A 21,969-nucleotide genomic window follows, 5' to 3' on the forward strand; every position below is an offset into this window, starting at 1 on the left:
CCCTATCTATTCTACTAGTTACATCCTCAAAAAGCTCCAGTAGATTTGTTCAGCTTGATTTCCCTTTCATAAACCCATGTTGACTTTGTCCAATCCCGTTAATGCCCCCAAGTGTTCTGTTATCACATCTTTTATAATAGACTCCAACATTTTCCCCACTACTTATGTTAGGCTAACTGGTCTGTAATTCTGTTTTTTCTCTCCCTCCTTTTTTAAATAGTGGGGCTACATTTGCCACCTTCCAATCTGTAGGAACTGTTCCAGAGTCTATAGAATTTTGGAAGATGATCACCAATGCATCCACTATTTCCAGGGCCACTTCCTTTAGTACTCCCTGGGGATTTGACAGCCTTTAGCCCCATTAATTTCCTTAGCACTTTTTTTTTACTAATACTAGTTTCCTTCAGTTCCTCCCTCTCACTAGTTCCTTGGTTCCCTAGCATATCTGGGAGGTTATTTGTGTCCTCCTTTGTGAAGACAGAACCAAAGTATGTGTTTAATTGTTCTGCCATTTCTTTGTTCCCCATTATAATTTCCCCCATTTTTGACTGTAAGGGACCTACATTTGTCTTCACTCATCTTTTTCACTTGACATATTTATAGAAGCTTTTACAGTCAGTTTTTATGTTCCCTGCTAATTTACTCTCATACTCTATTTTTCCCCTCTTAATCAATCAATCAATCTCTTTGTCCTCCTTTGCTGAATTCAAGTTTAAAGGCTAATAACCAAAACAGGGAGTATGTGTTGAATAGAACAGTGGTATAATGTGCTAATCAGATTTAGGGCTTATTCTTGGATAAATCTGAGACCATCAGCACAGTGTTTGATTGCAATTAAGAAGGTAAATAAAAGGTGTTGGGTTACATGAACATAGGGTTGGAGTACAAATTTAAAGAGGTTGTACTGTTTCTGTATAAACCTTTGGACAGACTTATCTGGGAGCACTAGTTGCACTATCAGATACCCAACCATGAGAAAGATATGTAAAAAGGATACATTTAAGAATAACCATGATTCTACGTATCGAGATCTGAATTAGAAGGGAAGGTTAAGAACATAAGAAATAGGAGCAGGAGTAGGCCAATCGGCCCTTCGAGCCTGCTCCGCCATTTAATAAGATCATGGCTGATCTGATCCTAACCTGCCCGCTCCCCGTAACCACTAATTCCTTTGACTTCTAGGAAACTGTCTATTTCTGTTTTAAATTTATTCAATGATGTAGCTGCCACAGCTTCCTGGGGCAGCAAATTCCACAGACCTACTACCCTCTGAGTGAAGAAGTTTCCCCTCATCTCAGTTTTGAAGGAGCAGCCCCTTATTCTAAGATTATGCCCCCTCGTTCTAGTTTCACCCATCCTTGGGAACATCCTTACCGCATCCACCCGATCAAGCCCCTTCACAATCTTATATGTTTCAATAAGATCGCCTCTCATTCTTCTGAACTCCAATGAGTAGAGTCCCAATCTACTCAACCTCTCCTCATATGTCCGCCCCCTCATCCCCGGGATTAACCGAGTGAACCTTCTTTGTACTGCCTCGAGAGCAAGTATGTCTTTTCTTAAGTATAGACACCAAAACTGTATGCAGTATTCCAGGTGCGGTCTCACCAATACCCTATATAACTGCAGCAATACCTCCCTGTTTTTATACTCTATCCCCCTAGCAATAAAAGCCAACATTCCATTGGCCTTCTTGATCACCTGCTGCACCTGCATACTAACTTTTTCATTTTCTTGCACTAGGACCCCCAGATCCCTTTGTACTGCAGTACTTTAAAGTTGATTTAAGGTTGAGTTTGGAATTTTCAAAAGACCGTGAGCCCTATTTAAAATTTTCAAGATTATGAAGAGAACTGAAAATTAATCCAAGTTAACTGTACATTACGAAGGAACTGAGTACCAGGTTACCAGACAAGTGTTGAAGCAGACAGTGCAAATGGACATCAAGATACATTTGGATGCGTTTCAAGAGAGGGAGAGGAGGACAAACAACGAAGACAAAGAGAAGGAAGAGCTATGACAATACCCACACAACCACACACACATTCTCATTTAATATCGATCAGAGTAAGGCTTTGTTTCATTTCTTCAACTTGGAAAATGCAAACAAGTCAATTTCATATCTACAGGACTTTCCAAAAAGGTCCCTATAAAGGCATACACAATTTTAACAAAAACATTATTTTCCTATTGATCTGGACACTGATAAAATCATATACCTGCACATTTCCCCAGTGCAACTTTTTAAAACAGATGTTAACTGGATAAGCTGGAGTTCTGCCACGTAGCAGCAGAGGAAAGAAACACTGAAAAAATAGCTCGGCCTTGTTATATTTGGCTAAACACTCGAATTGGTGTGGTAATAACTTCTCCTTTTATTTCCAGACCCTATGGAATATTCTGTCAAATAACAAAATAATACAATCCAATGGAGTGTAATTGCTACAATGTAATTGCTACAATGTGCTTACTCACATCAGGAGACCGTCGAATGTTCAGTTAATAGCAAGTACCATACATATCAACCCTGTTTCTTTAATTGTAAAGCTACCAATTTCAGAGATGCTGTCCCAAAGCAAAGTGCAAAATCCAACAAAATGGATGTCAAATGTTTCTCGTAGTCGTATTACTCAACTTATTCTCCAATGCAGACCAGAAAAAAAAATCCCACAGTAACTGAAGGCAGGAGTCATAACAGCAGGGAGAGATGTTGAAAGCAGCAACCACGTACTAGCAGCATTTTCTGCAATAATGCATTGCTACAGAATAAGTGTTAAAAAGTAAAGAATTAATGTTGCTTCACTAAAACAGACAATTTAACTTTACTGAAGTGTGCATTCTAGTCCCTTCTCTTTACTGACCGTATTCTGCTCTTGACTACTAGGATGCTTCACCGGCATAGGTCAACTGCCTGATTTCCTCTTGTTACAGCAGTAAACTTGAATAATTTCAACTATGGGGACAAGTTAAGACATTGATTGGAGTTTACAGCAGTCAGATTGATGGTAAATATATCAAATGTTGTCCAAATATTCTGATGTTCAATACTCCAAATACTCACTTGTTTATTAATTGTAGTGTCAATTAGGAATAGAAGAAAATGTGACCTTCATTCCATTTTTTGAAACCAATACATTTTGAAGAATCATGTGTTTGAAGACTAAAATGTTCCTTTCATACTCTACTTAAAAGTAAATAATGTGACCTAGTCAGAGAAATGAGCCTGATGAAGCAGCCAGTTTGCTACCCTGTCAGAGCCTTTTAACCAAGGTAGTAAGATCCCTAATGACAACACTTAGACATCTTGTATATTTTCCCACACTATATGGGAAGAATACACACTTTTTAAAAAAAATAAAACTACCACTCAGTTCATCTCTCTCCAATGCAAGCCATATAACCTACTTCTTTGCCTCCATCCCCATTTTGGTAATTACATTCTTCCATTTCCTTAGATTACACATATAGCGCTGGAACTTTACTAAAAATGTGAAGAAGCAATTTACAAATTCAGGTCAGATATTTCTATTATCAGTTTCTTGGTATTTATCTGTGGTATTGAAATTTTCAGAATTATCTTGAGGCAAATATTGCATGAACACTTTTAAGACACTTAAGACTGCTGAAAGTAGCAGCATTGCAGAGCATTCAAGTCTTCTAGTTGTATTAGAGAACATTTTGTCTAGCATTTTCCAGGAATAGCAACATCTTTCTCTTGCTTCAATGAAACTGAATTCTGCAAGAACATCCAAAATGAGTGCTTAAGGGCACACTTACTAAGCCAAATCCTATATTTGCACCCCATATGTTACTTAGAACGAATATGCTTCTATATTAGTCACAAATTAATGTGCTGCTACAATTAAAATATGTTCTATTTATACAGATATAAAAAGAGTAATAAAAACAGCAATAAATATATATATATATATATATATATAAATAAAATAATACAAAACTCTACAGAATAGATATGGCAAATATCTCTCTATACTAAGTATGGATGCACTGTCACTACGTCACCTCTGTATTTTGATCTGTTTAAAATAATGAAGGTTCAAGATCATTTTATTAAAGATTACAAAACTACCAACTGTATCTTTGTTATGAAGTTTTTAAAATTAGTTCCAAGTTTCTCTAACTGATATCACAAATCTTTTTAATGAAATTGCAAGGACGTCGTCATCATGTTAAAAGGGAACGCATAATAAAGTATGCAAATCGAGATTTAATTTATATATGTAAATTATTAGAAAACAGATGCTTCCTTACAACTTCACAACAGTAAAATTCCCATTACTATGCATCACCAGGTTTATTTTGATGCAAAAGTACTACTATTGAACACACAGAACAATTCCATTTAACAATATTTTTAATACAGCATTTCAGTTCACCAGCTATTTCACAAAACTGTTAAAATACAGGCATTTATAAAATGCAACCTCCACCCCTGGACTTTCTTGTGTAGCACAATGCCAAAACTGCTGTTTTAATTCCAAAACATTCATGAAATCACCAGTAACTATAACCGTGTCCAGCAAAACAGCTGTAGAAGAACAATCAGAAAATGGTAGCACCATGCAATGGGGTGTCAAGCTAATTCTTTATGGATGTGACATCAGCAAGAAGGAAGTAAGGAGGGAAGAGAGTTATCCTAGGCCATGTCTGTAACCTCAATGGTCAGATCAAGAGCAACAGCGCGGACTCAATGGGCCAAATGGCCTCCTTCCATGCTGTAACCTTTCTATGATTCTAATCCAATTATTAGAGACCAGGGAGTGAATTATCTTCTCTGTTCCCCAGCTTAAATTGAGAGAAGAGCATGGAATCACCACGAAGAGAAGAAAATAAAACTGAAGGGGAGGGGGGGGGGGGGGGGGAGAAGAGATTGAATCAGAAAAAAATTAGTGTCATGGTAGTTTATCAACTTCACCCACAATACGCTGTCACAAGCTAGCCAGCAATAAACCCGTGTCCATGTATACGTAGATATAGACGCACAAGTATTGAGTGCACAGTACAAGGGCACAAAACTACACCAAAATAAAGCAATGCCTTTCAAACATAGTACTTTCCTTTTAGGAGAGGAGCGGGTTCAACATAAAGCAACCGAGCCAAAAATTGCAGTACCTTGTGATAGAGCACTCCCTCTCAAGGGTGAAGAGTGCCATGGCAAATACCTACTCCGCCCATAAAACACACCTCTTCTGACCTGTGAATGATGTAGGCAGAATGACTTGAGGCCAGATAATCTATTATTCCATTAAAAATGAAGACAGTGATATCAGAAACTAAGATTAAGAACATACCCCAGGGCAGAAGAAGGGAAAGATAACAAAATATTCCACTAAAAGTGACATCACACATAGATACCAATTAACACTGACTGCATAACAATCTACACATACATTATACTTTGCTGTGCTTGACTATATATTCTGTAGTGTTGTACCATGTCATCTTACTTTTTTAATCCACTTGAAAGTACCAGCATCTCTTCACTGACAATTACTTTTACAATTTTAATATATTTGTGCTAGGTTTTCTGGTTTGTTGTAAAAGTCCACAACTCAGCATTTTTCATCCTCTCCTTCAATAAACATTTTAGAACACAAAAACTGCCATCTCCATCCACTTTTGAGATCATACAAACACAACCCCATCTCTAATATATTTAGTGCTTAAAAAAGTCATCTTTGAAAGGTTTTATGATTGAAGATTGAATACTTAAACTAAAATGAATAAAGTTGTTGTCCCCCATAGGCATATGTGTCTAGTTCACTTCATTATTGTTCAATACACAGATTCACTTCCAACTCACTTGCCAACAATAAAGCTCTCTGCACCAACAAAACCCTTGCAAGAAAACCAGCGTCCAAGTCAGCAGATCATGACTGAAGGGCTAAATTCAATTCAGAATTTTCATTTCTTAATGACTGGACTTGTGTGGTACATAAAACATAGACCAAGCTACTTTGCAACAGAACAGGATCTTCCTTCCGCAGATGAGGTTGCTAACTGGAAGCTATGTACAACAGTGAACATCCAGTAGCAATCAGCTGCAAACACTTCTCTCAGGTGTACAGAACATTCAGATTAGTTGATCACATTTTGAGATATTTCTCTAGATGTCAAAAGGAAAACAAATGAAAAGGTAAGCAGTTTTGAAGATTATTTCAGCATTGTACATGTTGGTAAACTAACAACCCAGACATTACTTGAACAGATATATTTCAGATTGAAGTACAATTTAGCACAAAGAAACTATCGGAAGTGGATGGTTGCAGGAACCTTCAATTCTATTTTTAAAGAAAGAACCAAAGATAGTCTGGTGTGGCACCATGCACTGCTGTGCTAACTGCAGCAATGACGGTTAACAGGTTCTCCTTCGAAATTCTTCACACATCAAGCAATCTCAGTTAGGCCTTCTGGATGGGAGCTAAGCAAGGGAGGCACTTTTTCCAGAGAGGAGGGGAAGGGGGGATTGGGGGGAAGAGACAGAACATCAGATTAGTGAACTTGTGCATTTCAACATTGTCTTGCATCAGCTAATTCAAGAGTAGCAGGATTAAACGGCTGAAAACAGATAGTCTGTTCACCCTCTCAGTCAGGTAACACTACAGGATGCAGACTAAAGGGGAAAAATCCTCAAGATCAAGTCGGAAAGAAGCTGCAAAATGTTAATAAAATATTAGAGTTAACTACATTTATGCTTTATACTTCTTTATTTAAAAAACAATCTTTAATCCTGACATTACTTCTGAACAGAATTTTAAAATGAATCACACTATCAGTACCTGAAAAAATGTTACTTTTTAAAAATCATTCACGGGAAGTGGGCGTCGCTGGCAAGGCCAGCATTTATTACCCATCTCTAATTGCCCTTGAGAAGGTGGTGGTGAGCCGCCTTCTTGAACCGCTGCAGTCCATGTGGTGAAGGTTCTCCCACAGTGCTGTTAGGAAGGGAGTTCCAGGATTTTGACCCAGCAACGATGAAGGAACGGCGATATATTTCCAAGTCGGGATGGTGTGTGACTTGGAGGGGAACGTGCAGGTGGTGATGTTCCCATGCGCCTGCTGCCCTTGTCCTTGTCCTTGTCCTTGTCCTTCTCGGTGGTAGAGGTCACGGGTTAGGGAGGTGCTGTCAAAGAAACTTTGGCGAGTTGCTGCAGTGCATCTTGTAGCCACAGTACGCCGTTGGTGGAGGAAGTCAATGTTTAAGGTGGTGGATGGGGTGCCAATCAAGCGGGCTGCTTTGTCCTGGATGGTGTCAAGCTTCTTGTTGTTGGAGCTGCACTAATCCAGGCAAGTGGACAGTATTCAATCACACTCCTGACTTGTGCCTTGTAGGATGTGAGTCATTCGCCGCAGAATACCCAGCCTCTGACCTGCTCTTGTAGCCACATGGCTGGTCCAGTTAAGTTTCTGGTCAATGGTGACCCCCAGAATGTTGATGGTGGGGGATTCGGCGATGGTAATGCCACTGAATGTCATGGGGAGGTGGTTAGACTTTCTCTTGAGGAAAGATGGTCATTGCCTGGCACTTGTCTGGTGCGAATGTTACTTGCCACTTATCATCCCAAACCCGGATGTTTTAAAGGTCTTGCTGCATGCGGGCACGGACTGCTTCATTATCTGAGGGGTCGAGAATGGAACCAAACACTGTGCAATCTTCCCCTTCTGCTTCCTTGTCTCTTTGAAATACAAATCACATTTTAGAAAGTGATTTTCAGCAGATGATTTATAAACATTGGTAATTCAAACAGAAAACAAAATGCAATGTACAGCTAGATTTGGCTCACTGCTTCCAAAACAAATTAACTCCTGAAATGTTAAGCAAATGGGACTTCCCTGTCACTTTAATTTTTGCACAAGATTTCATTCAGAGATTCTGAACAGCTGCATGCTGACTTGTGAATCTCAATGTTCTAAAATATGTTTGTTCACATTCATTTAAATTATAGTATGCCTTTGTTTGAGTGGATGAATCGATCAAGACATGAATCTCTCAGACCTATCCAAAAAGCAAGATCAAAACATGTGATTGAATCTCTTATGATGGAATTAATATGGCATATGAAAGAATGCCAAAGGCTGGCCAACTTATCAACAGATAAACAGAAATTCCAGGAGCCTACCACAAATGTTAACTGGCTCAGAAGCTCCCCGAGTCTGGAACATTCTATTCAACCAGAAGATCAAAGTCATTTGGAACTATTGTGCTCAAAAATCCATCCCTCTCATGTCGAAGCTGTGCTTTGCAAGTGAGTAGTTATTTCTAATGGAAGTGTTCGGTTACACAATATAATGAACTACAGTACATCAATTCACAACAGCATTTCTTGAATTCCCCCACCCCCAAGATACCCTTTTAGATCTTCCTGTACTATGCTCTTAACTATAACCAGAAGTTAACCAAGTGATCTGCTCTCCAGCTTCTACCAATGCTGCTCCTCTTTAGAAGTTGCTTTATTACTGATTACTAAGTAATCAGAGATTTTTCAGCATCACTGTATAAAGTGTTTTTTTAAAAACTGTCCAGCCCACGAAGCACAGAAATTCCGACAGCATTCCTGGAGTTTAAAGGTTAAACTTTCTTAATGGTCTTTGTTTATAGTTTTAGAAATGTAACTATAACACCAAGGACAAAATTGGCTCAAAAATGTATCGACCAATGAATACATTCAGTACTTATTTTACCTCGTTTGAATATGAATGACAAGAGCTGCTTATCATTTCAACTGTACATTTGATGCGACAAGCCGCATAAATGGTACTGCAATACAATGAGCCATGGAATGGTGGTACAAGACACATACTGGTACACCTAGTGGACTAATGAAAAACAACATTGGAAGATGTTTGCCATCTTGACTGAGCAGTGCTTTGTTGCACAGCAAGATCACAAAGATAAACATGGATGAGAATGGCCATTCGACCCATCTTAGCTCAACCATCCAGAAAGGACCTAAAGTACCCAATTGCAGCATCCAACTGATTTTTAAACAATTCAGAGTCCAGTTCATTCCATGTATTTATCGATCTGTGTGCAGTAATTTTGTGCTATCAGTTCTAAATTTGCACGTTACTAGTTCGATCCTGTGACCCCATTGTCCTACTCTTGCAATTTTATTTAAAGTAATTTTTGGATTTACCCTTTCCATACCGCTCTTATATACCTCTATATGATCACCTATCAGACACTTCCTTTGAAGGTTTAAATGTCCCAAATTCTCTAATCTTTCCTCATTACTAAGACCTTTGTCATTAGGGATCAGCCTTATGGTCTTCCCTACCCTGCCTCAAGCACTTGAATGTCTCCCTTGTGTCTTAGCGACCAAAACTGGACACAGTACTCAAGACGTAGTCTGACCACAGCACTAGAGTTCCTCTGATTTGTAATCTCAGAGTTAAAAACAAATCTGGAAATGGGAAAGGAAGAGAACAAAAAGTAATTTAGAGTGTCCATTGTCCATGAAAAGGTGCCAGGTGTCTGGGTCACCCATATTCACCTAGCAGTGTATGCAATGGGCAGTTTTAGAACAGCTTCCACACAGGTGAAGGTTTCAAATAATTCAGTGTTGGGCTACAAAAAAAAGTATGTTTGTAATTTTTTTAATAAATGTGTAGTTTAACATACAGATAGCAATGTCACTTTGTTAACTCTATTAATGCCCTTTTAAACAGATGTCGAGAAGTGTTGTCAGATGTTGAACTCAGACCTCAGGAACGAATCAACATTTTTAAGCAAGTTTTGCAGGACTCCATCAACAAAGCTGAAGATAATGAGCAACAATGTGTCAAAGAACAACAGACTAAAAAACACACATCAACACCGAGTAAAGCTTCCAAAAGAGTTTTCCAACACAAAGACGAGATTCCAACTATTTCCAGTTATGTGGACAGAAGTCTATATATGTCCAACTGTAGTGCAAAAAATTTGGAACCTTCCACAATACTGCCCTTCCAATAATGCTTATAGAGAATAATATACAACATAATGTAGCATCAATACAGATTCAAACCCCCACTCTGCCCAGTTCCAGAACTCAGTTGTGCTGTATTTGGAGGGCATCAGAACCCAGTCACCTCAAGGTTGAGTGGGGGGTAGTGGAAGATATTGTCAGGCCACTGCCATATACCTCCTAATGGCCAGCTCAGAGCAGCAATAGTGGAGGTCTGGAAATAACTCACCCTCCCTCTCAGCCAAAGAAAGTGCATTGCACAACTTATCTGAGGGCCATTGCTGGTGAGGCAAGCAGGCCAACATTGATGTCTTCCCTCGAGCAAGTTGCCTGTAGAGGCACAACAGCCGGTAGCTCGCGTCGAATACGTTGATGAGGCCCAAGGACTAATTTCCATCGATCCTCGAGCATCTTGGTTCTGGTGTGTGCTGCAAAAATGAGCCCAGGCAATTTTTTTTACCCCACTATATTTTGCTTAGACATGACAGAAATTTTGATTATCCAAATTGAAACAGGGTGTTTTTCCATTACTGTCTTGCACATTTAATAAAACATTTAGCATTTATTCAAGGAGAGATCATCATTATGTGCCAACTCATTCTCTTTGACTAGTTCAATTTGTTACTGGACTGCTGTAATTTGGTCAGGAGTATCTCAACAGAGTAATCGTTTCAGAAGTGCAGATCCATCTCTGTTCCCCAGCATTTTCCCAGGGATGAGAATTTACTCTTTACAAGAAATTGTACTCCAAACCTTACCCTTATAAAAATATTAACTGAGACTTTTAATAAGGCCATTACAGTTAATCATAGCTACTAACTTTTGCAGGTTACATTTTCCGAGAATGAGAATTCGTCAAAGCGCACCTCAAAAAACAGACTATTCTACTCCCTAGGATCAACTTTAACAAAGTTGTCATTGATTGCTATCATTGTAATGTTACAAAATGCTGAATACTTGAAAGAAACTTGTTGACTGATGGTATATGAAGTGTTTTGTCCATTTCTAGAAGAAATAAAAAAACTGAAAATCAAAAGGGGTGCATTTACTGAATATCTGGTAATTTAGTATGCAGACCTTAATACAGCATTAACACCCCTTAATTTTCAGGATTTTTGATCACTTTTTTCTTCTTCATGAAAAGGATTTTGGAAGAGTTGATTTAAGTGAATTTGCACAGGTTAAAAAAGGCTTTGGTGAATGTATATTAATGCCAGGCAACCCAGTTTAGGGGATGTCACAACTCATAGCCTATTTCAAACAGAAATAGTTTGTCTCATCTCAGGCCCATTACCCAGGATGCCATAACCCATAACCTTGCCCACCTCTGCTCCTACTACAGCCCATCTGTTGCCAAAATCCTCATCCTGTCACCCCCAGATTCAATTAGTCCAGCGCTCTCCTGGACAGCTTCTCATCCTCCATAAATTTCAGCTCATCCAAAATTCTGCCGCCCATATCCTATGCGACACCGTCCCACTCACCCATCACACCCCAACCTCACTGACATACACAGCCTCAAATTTAACATACTTCAATTTGTTTAAATCCCTCCAAGGCCTTGTCCCTCCATATCTCTGCAACCTCCTTCTCCCTAACCTCCACCCCCCTCCCCCATGACTGTCCTTTCTTCTAACTCTGGCCTTTTGTGCATTCTCTCTACCTTTGCCACACAATTGGCAGCAGTGTCTTCAGCCATCTGGGTCACATTCTCTAATTCATTCCCTAAATTGCTTTGCCTCTACCTTTCTCTTCTCCTTTAAGATCCTCCATAAAATCCACCTCTTTGGATAACCCTCATAATACCTTCTTTTTTGGTTCAGCATCCATTTTTTTCTTCATACCTCTAAAGCACCTTGGGATGCTTTCTACATTGGAGACACTATATAAATGCAAGATGCTGTCAAATCATATGCATGAAATGGATACAGATAACTATCTCTGAAAAGGAGACATTTCCAAGTATGATACAAGTAGCAGCAAACAATGATAGCACTTGTAAGAGGAGTGCAGCCAGAGGAGGGTTAGTAGCAGTAACGTGAATAAAAACAACTATGAATTCCACGCACAATGGATCTGGATTAGGCAACGTCCAGTAATAGTAAACATCTATTTTTATCTGATTTCGCCTCTGTGAAGCGCCATGATAGACATATAAAATTGCAAGTTGTTGCTGTTGCACGCAAGACCATAAGAGATAGGAACAGGAATAGGCCATTCGGCCCCTCGAGCCTGCTCCGCCATTCAATGAGATCATGGCTGATCTAATTTTTACCTCAACTCCACTTTCCCTCTCTTTTCCCATATCCTTTGACTCCCTTGCTGATCAAAAAATTGTCTAACTCAGCCTTGAATGTATTCAATGATTCAGACTCCACAGCTTTTTGGGGTAAAGAATTCCAAAGATTCACGACCCTCTGGGAGAAGAAATTCCTTCTCATTTCCGTCTTAAACGGGCGACCCCTTATTCTGAGTCTATGCCCCCTAGTTTTAGATTCCCCATGAAGTGCAACATCCTTTCAGCATCTACCCTATCGAGTCCCCTCAGAATCTTATATGTTTCAATAAGATCTCCTCTCATTCTTCTAAACTCCAACGAGTATAGACCCAACCTGTTCAATCTTTCCTCAAGACAACCCTTCCATACCCGGAATCAACCTAGTGAACCTTCTCTGAACTGCCTCCAATGCAAGTACGTCCTTCCTTAAATAAGGGCACCAGAACTGTACGCAGTACTCCAGGTGTGGTCTCACCAGCATGTACAGTTGTAGCATGACTTCCCGACTTTTATACTCCAACCCCCTAGAAATAAAGACCAATATTCCGTTTGCCTTCTGGATTACCTGCTGCACCTGTATGTTGACTTTTTGTGTTTGATGTACAAGGACAGCCAGAGTACGGTGGCATTGTGGTTATGTTACTGGACTAGTAATCCAGAGGCCTGGACGAATAATCCGGATTCATTAATTCAAATCCCGCCACGGCAGCTGGGGAATTTAAATTCAAATTAAATAAAATCTGGAATTAAAATACTAGTATCAGTAATGGTAGCCATGAAACTACCGGATTGTCATAAAAACCCATCTGGTTCACTAATGTCCTTTTGGGAAAGAAACCTGCCGTCCTTACCTGGTCTGGCCAATATGTGACTCCAGACCTATAGCAATGTGGTTGATTCTTAATTGCCCTCTGAAATGGCCTAGCAAGTCAGTTGTACAATCTCGCTAATAAAAGTCACAAGAATAAAAAAAACGGACGGACCACCCGGCATCGGACACAACCAAGGCAAACCAAGCCCAGTCGACCCTGCAAAGTCCTCCTCACTAACATCCAGGGACTTGTGCCAAAATTGGGAGAGCTCTCCCACAGACTAGTCAAGCAACAGCCTGACATAGCCATACTCACAGAATCATACCTTTCAGCCAACGTCCCATACTCTTCCATCACCAACCCTGTCCCACTGGCAGGACAGACCCACCAGAGGTGGTGGTACAGTGATATACAGTCAGGAGGGAGTGGCTCTGGGAGTCCTCAACATTGACTCTGGACCCCATGAAATCTCATGGCATCAGGTCAAACATGGGCAAGGAAACCTCCAGCTGATTACCACCTACCGCCCTCCCTCAGCTGATGAATCAGTCCTCCTCCATGTTGAACACCACTTGGAGGATACACTGAGGGGTAACAAGGGCACAGAATGTACTCTGGGTGGGGGACTTCAATGTCCATCACCAAGGGTGGCTCGGTAGCACAACTACTGACCGAGCTGGTCAAGTCCTGAAGGACATAGCTGCCAGACTGGGCCTGCGGCAGGTAGTGAGCGAACCAACACAAGAGAAAAACTTACTTGACCTCATCCTCACCAATCTACCTGTCGCAAATGCATCTGTCCATGACAGTATTGGTAGGAGTGACCACCGCACAGACCTCGTAGAGACGAAGTCCTGTCTTCGCACTGAGAACACCATCCAACGTGTTGTGTGGCACTATCACCGTGCTAAATTGGACAGATTCAGAACAGATCTAGCAGCTCAAAACTGGGCATCCATGAGGCGCTGTGGGCCATCAGCAGCAGCAGAATTGTATTCCAGCACAATCTGTAACCTCATGGTCCGGCATATTCCTCACTCTACCATTACCAACAAGCCAGGAGATCAACCCTGGTTCAATGAGGAGAAGAGCAGAGCATGCCAGGAGCAGCACCAGGCGTACCTAAAAATGAGGTGCCAACCTGGTGAAGCTACAACTCAGGACTACATGCATGCTAAACAGCGGAAGCAACATGCTACAGACAGAGCTACGCGATTCCACAACCAAGGGATCAGATCAAAGCTCTGCAGTCCTGCCACATCCAGTCGTGAATGGTGGTGGACAATTAAACAACTAACAGGAGGAGGCGGCTCTGTGAACATCCCCATCCTCAATGACGGCAGAGTCCAGCACGTGAGTGCAAAAGACAACGCTGAAGCGTTTACAACCATCTTCAGCCAGAAGTGCCGAGTGGATGATCCATCTCGGCCTCCTCCCGATATCCCCACCATCACAGAAGCCAGTCTTCAGCCAATTCAATTCACTCCACGTGATATCAAGAAACGGCTGAGTACACTGGATACAGCAAAGGCTATGGGCCCCGACAACATCCCACTGTAGTGCTGAAGACTTGTGCTCCAGAACTAGCTGCGCCTCTAGCCAAGCTGTTCCAGTACAGCTACAACACTGGCATCGACCCGACAATGTGGAAAATTGCCCAGGTATGTCCTGTCCACAAAAAGCAGGACAAATCCAATCCAGCCAATTACCGCCCCATCAGTCTACTCTCAATCATCAGCAAAGTGATGGAAGGTGTCGTCGACAGTGCTATCAAGCAGCACTTACTCACCAATAACCTGCTCACCGATGCTCAGTTTGGGTTCCGCCAGGACCACTTGGCTCCAGACCTCATGACAGCCTTGGTCCAAACATGGACAAAAGAGCTGAATTCCAGAGGTGAGGTGAGAGTGACTGCCCTTGACATCAAGGCAGCGTTTGACCGAGTGTGGCACCAAGGAGCCCTAGTAAAATTGAAATCAATGGGAATCAGGGGGAAAACTCTCCAATGGCTGGAGTCATACCCAGCACAAAGGAAGATGGTAATGGTTGTTGGAGGCCAATCATCTCAGCCTCAGGGCATTGCTGCAGGAGTTCCTCAGGGCAGTGTCCTAGGCCGAACCATCTTCAGCTGCTTCATCAATGACCTGCCCTCCATCATAAGGTCAGAAATGGGGATGTTCGCTGATGATTGCACAGTGTTCCGTTCCATTCGCAACCCCTCAGATAATGAAGCAGTCCGTGCCCGCATGCAGCAAGACCTGGACAACATCCAGGCTTGGGCTCATAAGTGACAAGTAACATTCATGCCAGACAAGTGCCAGGCAATGACCATCTCCAACGAGAGTGAGTCTAACCACCTCCCCTTGACATTCAACGGCATTACCATCGCCAAATCCCCCACCATCAACATCCTGGGGGTCACCACTGACCAGAAACTTAACTGGACCAGCCATATAAATACTGTGGCTACAAGAGCAGGTCAGAGGCTGGGTATTCTGCAGCGAGTGACTCACCTCCCGACTCCCCAAAGCCTTTCCACCATCGACAAGGCACATGTCAGGAGTGTGATGGAATACTCTCCACTTGCCTGGATGAGTGCAGCTCCAACGACACTCAAGAAGCTCGACACCATCCAGGACAAAGCAGCCCGCTTGATTGGCACCCCATCCACCACCCTAAACATTCACTCCCTTCACCACCGGCGCACAGTGGCTGCAGCGTGTACCATCCACAGGATGCACTGCAGCAACTCGCCAAGGCTTCTTCGACAGCACCTCCCAAACTCGCAATCTCTACCACCTAGAAGGACAAGAGCAGCAGGCACATGGGAACACCACCTGCACGTTCCCCTCCAAGTCACACACCATCCTGACTTGGAAATATATCGCCGTTCCTTCATCGTCACTGGATCAAAATCCTGGAACTCCCTTCCTAACAGCACTGTGGGAGAACCTTCACCACAGGGACTGCAGCGGTTCAAGAAGGCGGCTCACCACCACCACAAGTTACAGATTGCCATTTTGAAAATGACCCTTTTATCCCGACTCTTTGTTTTCTGTTAGTTGGCCAATCCTCTGTCCATGCCAGTATATTACCCACAACACCATGAGCTCTTATGTTGTGCAGTAATCTTTTATGTGGCACCTTATCAAATGCCTTTTGGAAATCCAAATATACTGCATCCATTGCTTCCCCTTTATCCACCCTGCCCATTACTTCCTCAAAGAACTCTAAGAAATTTGTCAGACATGATATCCCCTTCATAAAACCATGTTGACTCTCCTTGATTGTATTACAAGTCTCCAAATGTCCTGCTACTACTTCCTTAATAATGGATTCCAGCATTTTCCCAATGACAGATGTTAGGCTAACTGGTCTATAGTTACCTGCTTTCTGTCTCACTTCCTTCTTGAATAGGGGTGTTACGTTTGCGGTTTTCCAATCTGCTGGGACCTTTCCAGAATCTAGTGAACTCTGGAAGATTACAACCACTTCCTTTAACAATGGATGCAAGCCATTAGGTCCAGGGGACTTGTCAGCCTTTAGGCCCATTAGTTTACCTAGTACTTTTTCTCTAGTGATAGTGATTGCTTTTCGTTCCTCCTTCCTCTTTGCCCCTTGATTTTCTACTATTATTGATATACTATTAGTGTCTTCTACTGTGAAGACAGATACAAAATATCTGTTCGATTCCTCTGTCATTTCTTTGTTTTCTATTATTATTTTTCCAGTCTCATCCTTTAAGGGACAAATGTTTACTTTAGCTATCCTCTTCCTTTTTATTTATTTTTTAAAATTCGTTCATGGGATGTGGGCGTCACTGGCGAGGCCGGCATTTATTCCCCATCCCTAATTGTCCTCGAGAAGATGGTGGTGAGCCGCCTTCTTGACCCGCTGCAGATCGTGTGGTGACTGTTCTCCCACAGTGCTGTTAGGAAGGGTGTTCCAGGATTTTACTTGCCACTTATGATCCCAAGCCTGGATGTTGTCCAGGTCTTGCTGCATGCGGGCTCAGACTGCTTCATTATTTATGGGATTGCGAATGGAACTGAACACTGTGCAATCATCAGCGAACATTCCACTTCTGACCTTGGGATGGAAGGAAGGTCATTGATGAAGCAGCTGAAGATGGTTCGGCCTAGGACATCGCCCTGAGGAACTCCTGCAGCAATGCCCTGGGGCGGAGATGATTGGCCTCCAACAACCACTACCATCTTCCTTTGTGCTAGGTATGACTGCAGCCACTGGAGAGTTTTCCCCGATTCCCATTGACTTCAATTTTACTAGAGCTCCTTGGTGCCACACTCTGTCAAATGCTGCCTTGATGTCAAGGGCAGTCACTCTCACCTCACCTCTGGAATTCAGCTGTTTTGTCCATGTTTGGACCAAGGCTGTAACGAGGTCTGGAGCCGAGTGGTCCTGACCGAACCCAAACTGAGCATCGGTGAGCAGGTTATTGGTGAGTAAGTGCCGCTTGATAGCACTGTCAACGACACCTTCCATCACTTTGCTGATGATTAAGAGTAGACTGATGGGGCGGTAAATGGCTGGATTAGATTTGTCCTGCTTTTTGTGGACAGGACATACCTGGGCAATTTTCCACATTGTCGGGTAGATGCCAGTGTTGTAGCTGTACTGGAACAGCTTGGCTAGAGGCGCAGCTAGTTCTGGAGCACAAGTTAGTTTAATTTAGATAAATGTGAGGTGATGCATTTTGGTAGATCGAATTGGGCCAGGACCTACTCCGTTAATGGTAGGGCGTTGGGGAGAGTTATAGAACAAAGAGATCTAGGAGTACAGGTTCATAGCTCCTTGAAAGTGGAGTCACAGGTGGATAGGGTGGTGAAGAAGGCATTCAGCATGCATGGTTTCATTGGTCAGAACATTGAATACAGGAGTTGGGATGTCTTGTTGAAGTTGTACAGGGCATTGGTGAGGCCACACTTGGAATACTGTGTACAGTTCTGGTCACCCTATTATAGAAAGGATATTATTAAACTAGAAAGAGTGCAGAAAAGATTTACTAGGATGCTACCGGGACTTGAAGGTTTGACTTATAGGGAGAGGTTAGACAGACTGGGACTTTTTTCCCTGGAGAGTAGGAGGTTAAGGGGTGATCTTATAGAAGTTTATAAAATAATGAGGGGCATAGATAAGGTAGATAGTCAAAATCTTTTCCCAAAGGTAGGGGAGTCTATAACGAGGGGGCATAGATTTAAGGTGAGAGGGGAGAGATACAAAAGGGTCCAGAGGGGCAATTTTTTCACTCAAAGGGTGGTGAGTGTCTGGAACGAGCTGCCAGAGGCAGTAGTAGAGGCGGGTACAATTTTGTCTTTTAAAAAGCATTTGGACAGTTACATGGGTAAGATGGGTATAGAGGGATATGGGCCAAGTGCAGGAAATTGGGACTAGCTTAATGGTATAAACTGGACGACATGGACATGTTGGGCCAAAGGGCCTGTTTCCACGTTGTAACTTCTATGATTCTATGAAGTCTTCAGCACTACAGCCGGGATGTTGTCGGGGCCTTTGCTGTATCCAGTGCACTCAGCCGTTTCTTGATATCACGTGGAGTGAATCGAATTGGCTGAAGACTGGCTTCTGTGATAGTAGGGATAACGGGAGGCGGCCGAGATGAATTATCCACTCGGCACTTCTGGCTGAAGATAGTTGTAAATGCTTCAGTCTTGTCTTTTGCACTCACGTGCTGGACTCCGCCATCATTGAGGATGGGGATGTTTTCAGAACCTCCTCCTCCCGTTAGTTGTTTAACTGTCCACCACCATTCACGACTGGATGTGGCAAGACTGCTGAGCTTTGATCTGATCCGTTGGTTGTGGAATCACTTAGCTCTGTCTATAGCATGTTGCTTCTGCTGTTTCGCATGCATGTAGTCCTGAGTTGTAGCTTCACCAGGTTGGCACCTCATTTATAGGTACCCCTGGTGCTGCTCCTGGCATGCTCTTCTACACTTTTCATTGAACCAGGGTTGATCCCCTTGCTTATTGGTAATGGTAGAGTGAGGGATATGCCGGGCCATGAGGTTACAGATTGTGCTGGAATACAATTCTGCTGCTGCTGATGGCCCACAGTGCCTCATGGATGCCCAATTTTGAGCTGCTACATCACACACCAATACGCAGCACTACAATGAGATTCAAGTTTGCACCATGAGCACATATTAGAGTTCTTATTTTCAGTCACCTCACTGTGTGCAGTTAGACTTCTTATACTTTGCCATCAATCCTTTGAGGGCTGAGAACTGCAATGCAGCTCTCCTCAGCTACCATTCGCGCATGAAATACATCAAGTAGGAAAAATGGTAACTTAGAAAACAGGGAGTCATCCTCTCACAGTAAAGGGAAAAACTTTTTGCATATTGTATCTTTCATAAAAGATGAAAACAAACAAAAAAAACCACAAACTACAAGTATTTTCAGTGAAATTTATCTGCCAAGTCTGTATATAACTTTAGGATAGATATCCTACCCTATGCACAAATTGGCTGCCACATTTCCCTCCACTACCACAATGGCTACACTTCAACAGTACTTCATTGGTTGTGAAGCATTTTGGGACACCGAGGATGTGAAAGTTGCTAAACAAATGCAAGTACTTTCTTTGCCTTATTGATATTTAGCATACAAATCTCTCCAAGCAATTAAAACCTTTGTTCCTCACCAGAATAAACCAGCTCAATTACACAGCCACCACCTATAAAATATTATCTAAAGGACCACAAAATATTTACGTAAAAGTAACAAAATAGGGGGCAAATCTATGGACGTACACCCGCTAACGATTCTTGGGATGAAGTCTACGTCTCCTCGCCCAGTACTTTCAATGAAGTTAATTTATTTGGTATCTCTGGAAATGCAGTAAACCTAAAGTAGTTCGCGGCACGAAAAATAACCATGGGTCTTCATGTTTTTGTACATCTGGGAATCTGGGAACTAAAAGGGGGGGGGCCTGGAAAAAAAAATGAATCTGGGAACCGGTGCCTGTGCTACTGGTAGTGGACATTTATCCCTCTTTGGAGACTGCACCTGCCGATAATCTACAGGAGAGTGAGCACATTGAGAGCCCTGGATCTCGTGGGGCTGCGCCGACACGCGCTACTTGTCGAGGCTCGGACCCATTCTCACCGCTTTGGTCCCGAGGCTTCAGGTTCTGGGCTGTGCTGCCCTGCATCTGAGCTCGTTGGATCAGCCGCAAAAGAAGCGCGTTTTCCTCCCAACAGCTCGACGCACTCGACGGTCTTGCCGATGGTAAACCAGTCCTGAATTTGCTGTGCCATCAGATTCCTGATCATGGCGGCGCTACCAACAGCCTTGACGCTCCGAGCTCAACGACATGAGGTACTCTGCGCCTGCGCACTATCGCCACAGCAACGCACTGACCTTTTTTTCACATTTGCGCATGTGCGAATCAATGGGGGGGGGGGGCTGCAGAACTCGCTCCCGCAATAACGGAGGAGCTCACCAGCGCTGCTAGTGTTTAGTGGTGAATCGGAGGACCAAGTTCCCGCGTTTGCACATGTGCAGTAAAACGCTAAAATCACGAGCTTGCTCCGAGTGGTGAGGGGGCGATATGACAGCTTCGAATTAAAGGGCCATGGTCGGCTGCAATCAGGGAAATCATTGATAAAGTGTGAACTTGCTCATCTGCCCACCTGGAAAGTAACTAATTACGCCACTAAACAGGTACGCTTAAAAATACCAGATTTAAACTAACTTTTAACAACGTGTATAGTCTTAATGACTGCCAAATAACTTTTTTTTAAAATGTGGAGTCTCATATAACTCCTTATTTTAATAGTTTTTGGTCATTAAAAAAATTCAAAAATGTAAAATGTTTTTTTTTACTTTTCCCTTCTGTCTCTTTAATTTAATTCAATTATTTCTTTGGCTTTTCATTTACATTTTTTTTATTTACAATGACATACAGAATAACTAACTTTAAATGAATGAAGTCTGCTTGCCTGCTTGAGCAGTGACACCTGAATCTGTGGGCGTGACTTCTATTCCTGACAGATTTTGTGGCCGTGTCTTCTAGTCTCACAGACTGTTCTTTGCGCGTCAACTCGTGCTGCTCAGCGGTTGAGTTGATAGCGCACAATTTTTTTAAAGTTCAAAATCAAGCAAGTCGACGCCACAGATCCCGCGGTAAGTACTTTCGTTAATTTAATTTGCAGGAGCTGCGGCGAGCGTTGCCATTATTTCCACTGTATTGCAGGATTTTGCACTACAGGATGGTCTAGAACGCTTCACAAAAGAGGAGTTACAGTTATATTGAAGACAAAACGGGCACCAATTTGAACACAATAATGAGAGAACGAATGTTAAATTAATCTTCCTTTGGTTGACGAAGGAATGTTGGCCAGTTACTCCAGGTTAATTCTCCTGCTCTTCTTCATGAGATCTTTTATGTCCACCTAAACAGGCAGGCAGGGCCTTGGATTAACATCTCACCCAAAAGATGGCACTTCTGACAACGAAGCACTCCCTCAACACTGCATTGAACTGTGACCCTAAATTTTGTACTCAAATCTTGGAGTGGAGTTTGAACCCATGGCCTTTTGATTTAGACATTAAAGTATCAACAGCTGAGCCAAGCAGACAGGACAAATTCACCAGAGGTAAAGAGAGAGCATAGACCCAAGTAAACCATTTTAGGAACATGTTTCTAAAAGCATTACTTTCCTCAATTATGCCTTCTTACCTCTGCATATAACAATGTATATGACCAAATCACTAGGAGGGTGATAGCACATCTAATTGGTTGAAGGTACTTTGCAGCACTACAGTGCACAAACACACATTCATAAGATATTTAATATTAGAGGTGAATTTAATATCCATCTTATTAAAATTAAGAACTCAATAGGAACCATGGCATAAACTGTTTGTTC

At 42.2% G+C, this 21,969-nt stretch overlaps 2 protein-coding genes across 2 annotated transcripts in view; one reads left to right on the top strand and one right to left on the bottom strand.

The window, feature by feature from the left end:
- The window catches only part of tdrd9 (tudor domain containing 9), a 95,302-nt gene extending 74,932 nt beyond the window's left edge, over nucleotides 1-20,370 (bottom strand). The window contains exon 1 of the mRNA XM_067991721.1: nucleotides 20,204-20,370. Coding sequence (XP_067847822.1) covers nucleotides 20,204-20,370 — 167 coding nt within the window. The remainder of the gene's footprint in view (nucleotides 1-20,203) is intronic.
- On the top strand, nucleotides 2,793-11,004 carry LOC137326533 (protein RD3-like). Its single transcript, XM_067991722.1, is given in 5 exon segments — nucleotides 2,793-3,005; nucleotides 5,808-6,157; nucleotides 7,968-8,267; nucleotides 9,691-9,915; nucleotides 9,917-11,004. Coding segments are annotated over 4 exon segments (627 nt in total). The 5' UTR covers nucleotides 2,793-3,005; nucleotides 5,808-6,131; the 3' UTR covers nucleotides 9,993-11,004.
- Nucleotides 20,371-21,969: the final 1,599 nt, after the last annotated feature.

The sequence above is a fragment of the Heptranchias perlo genome, chromosome 10 (assembly GCF_035084215.1).
Source record: "Heptranchias perlo isolate sHepPer1 chromosome 10, sHepPer1.hap1, whole genome shotgun sequence".
NCBI classification, from domain to species: Eukaryota; Metazoa; Chordata; class Chondrichthyes; order Hexanchiformes; family Hexanchidae; genus Heptranchias; species Heptranchias perlo.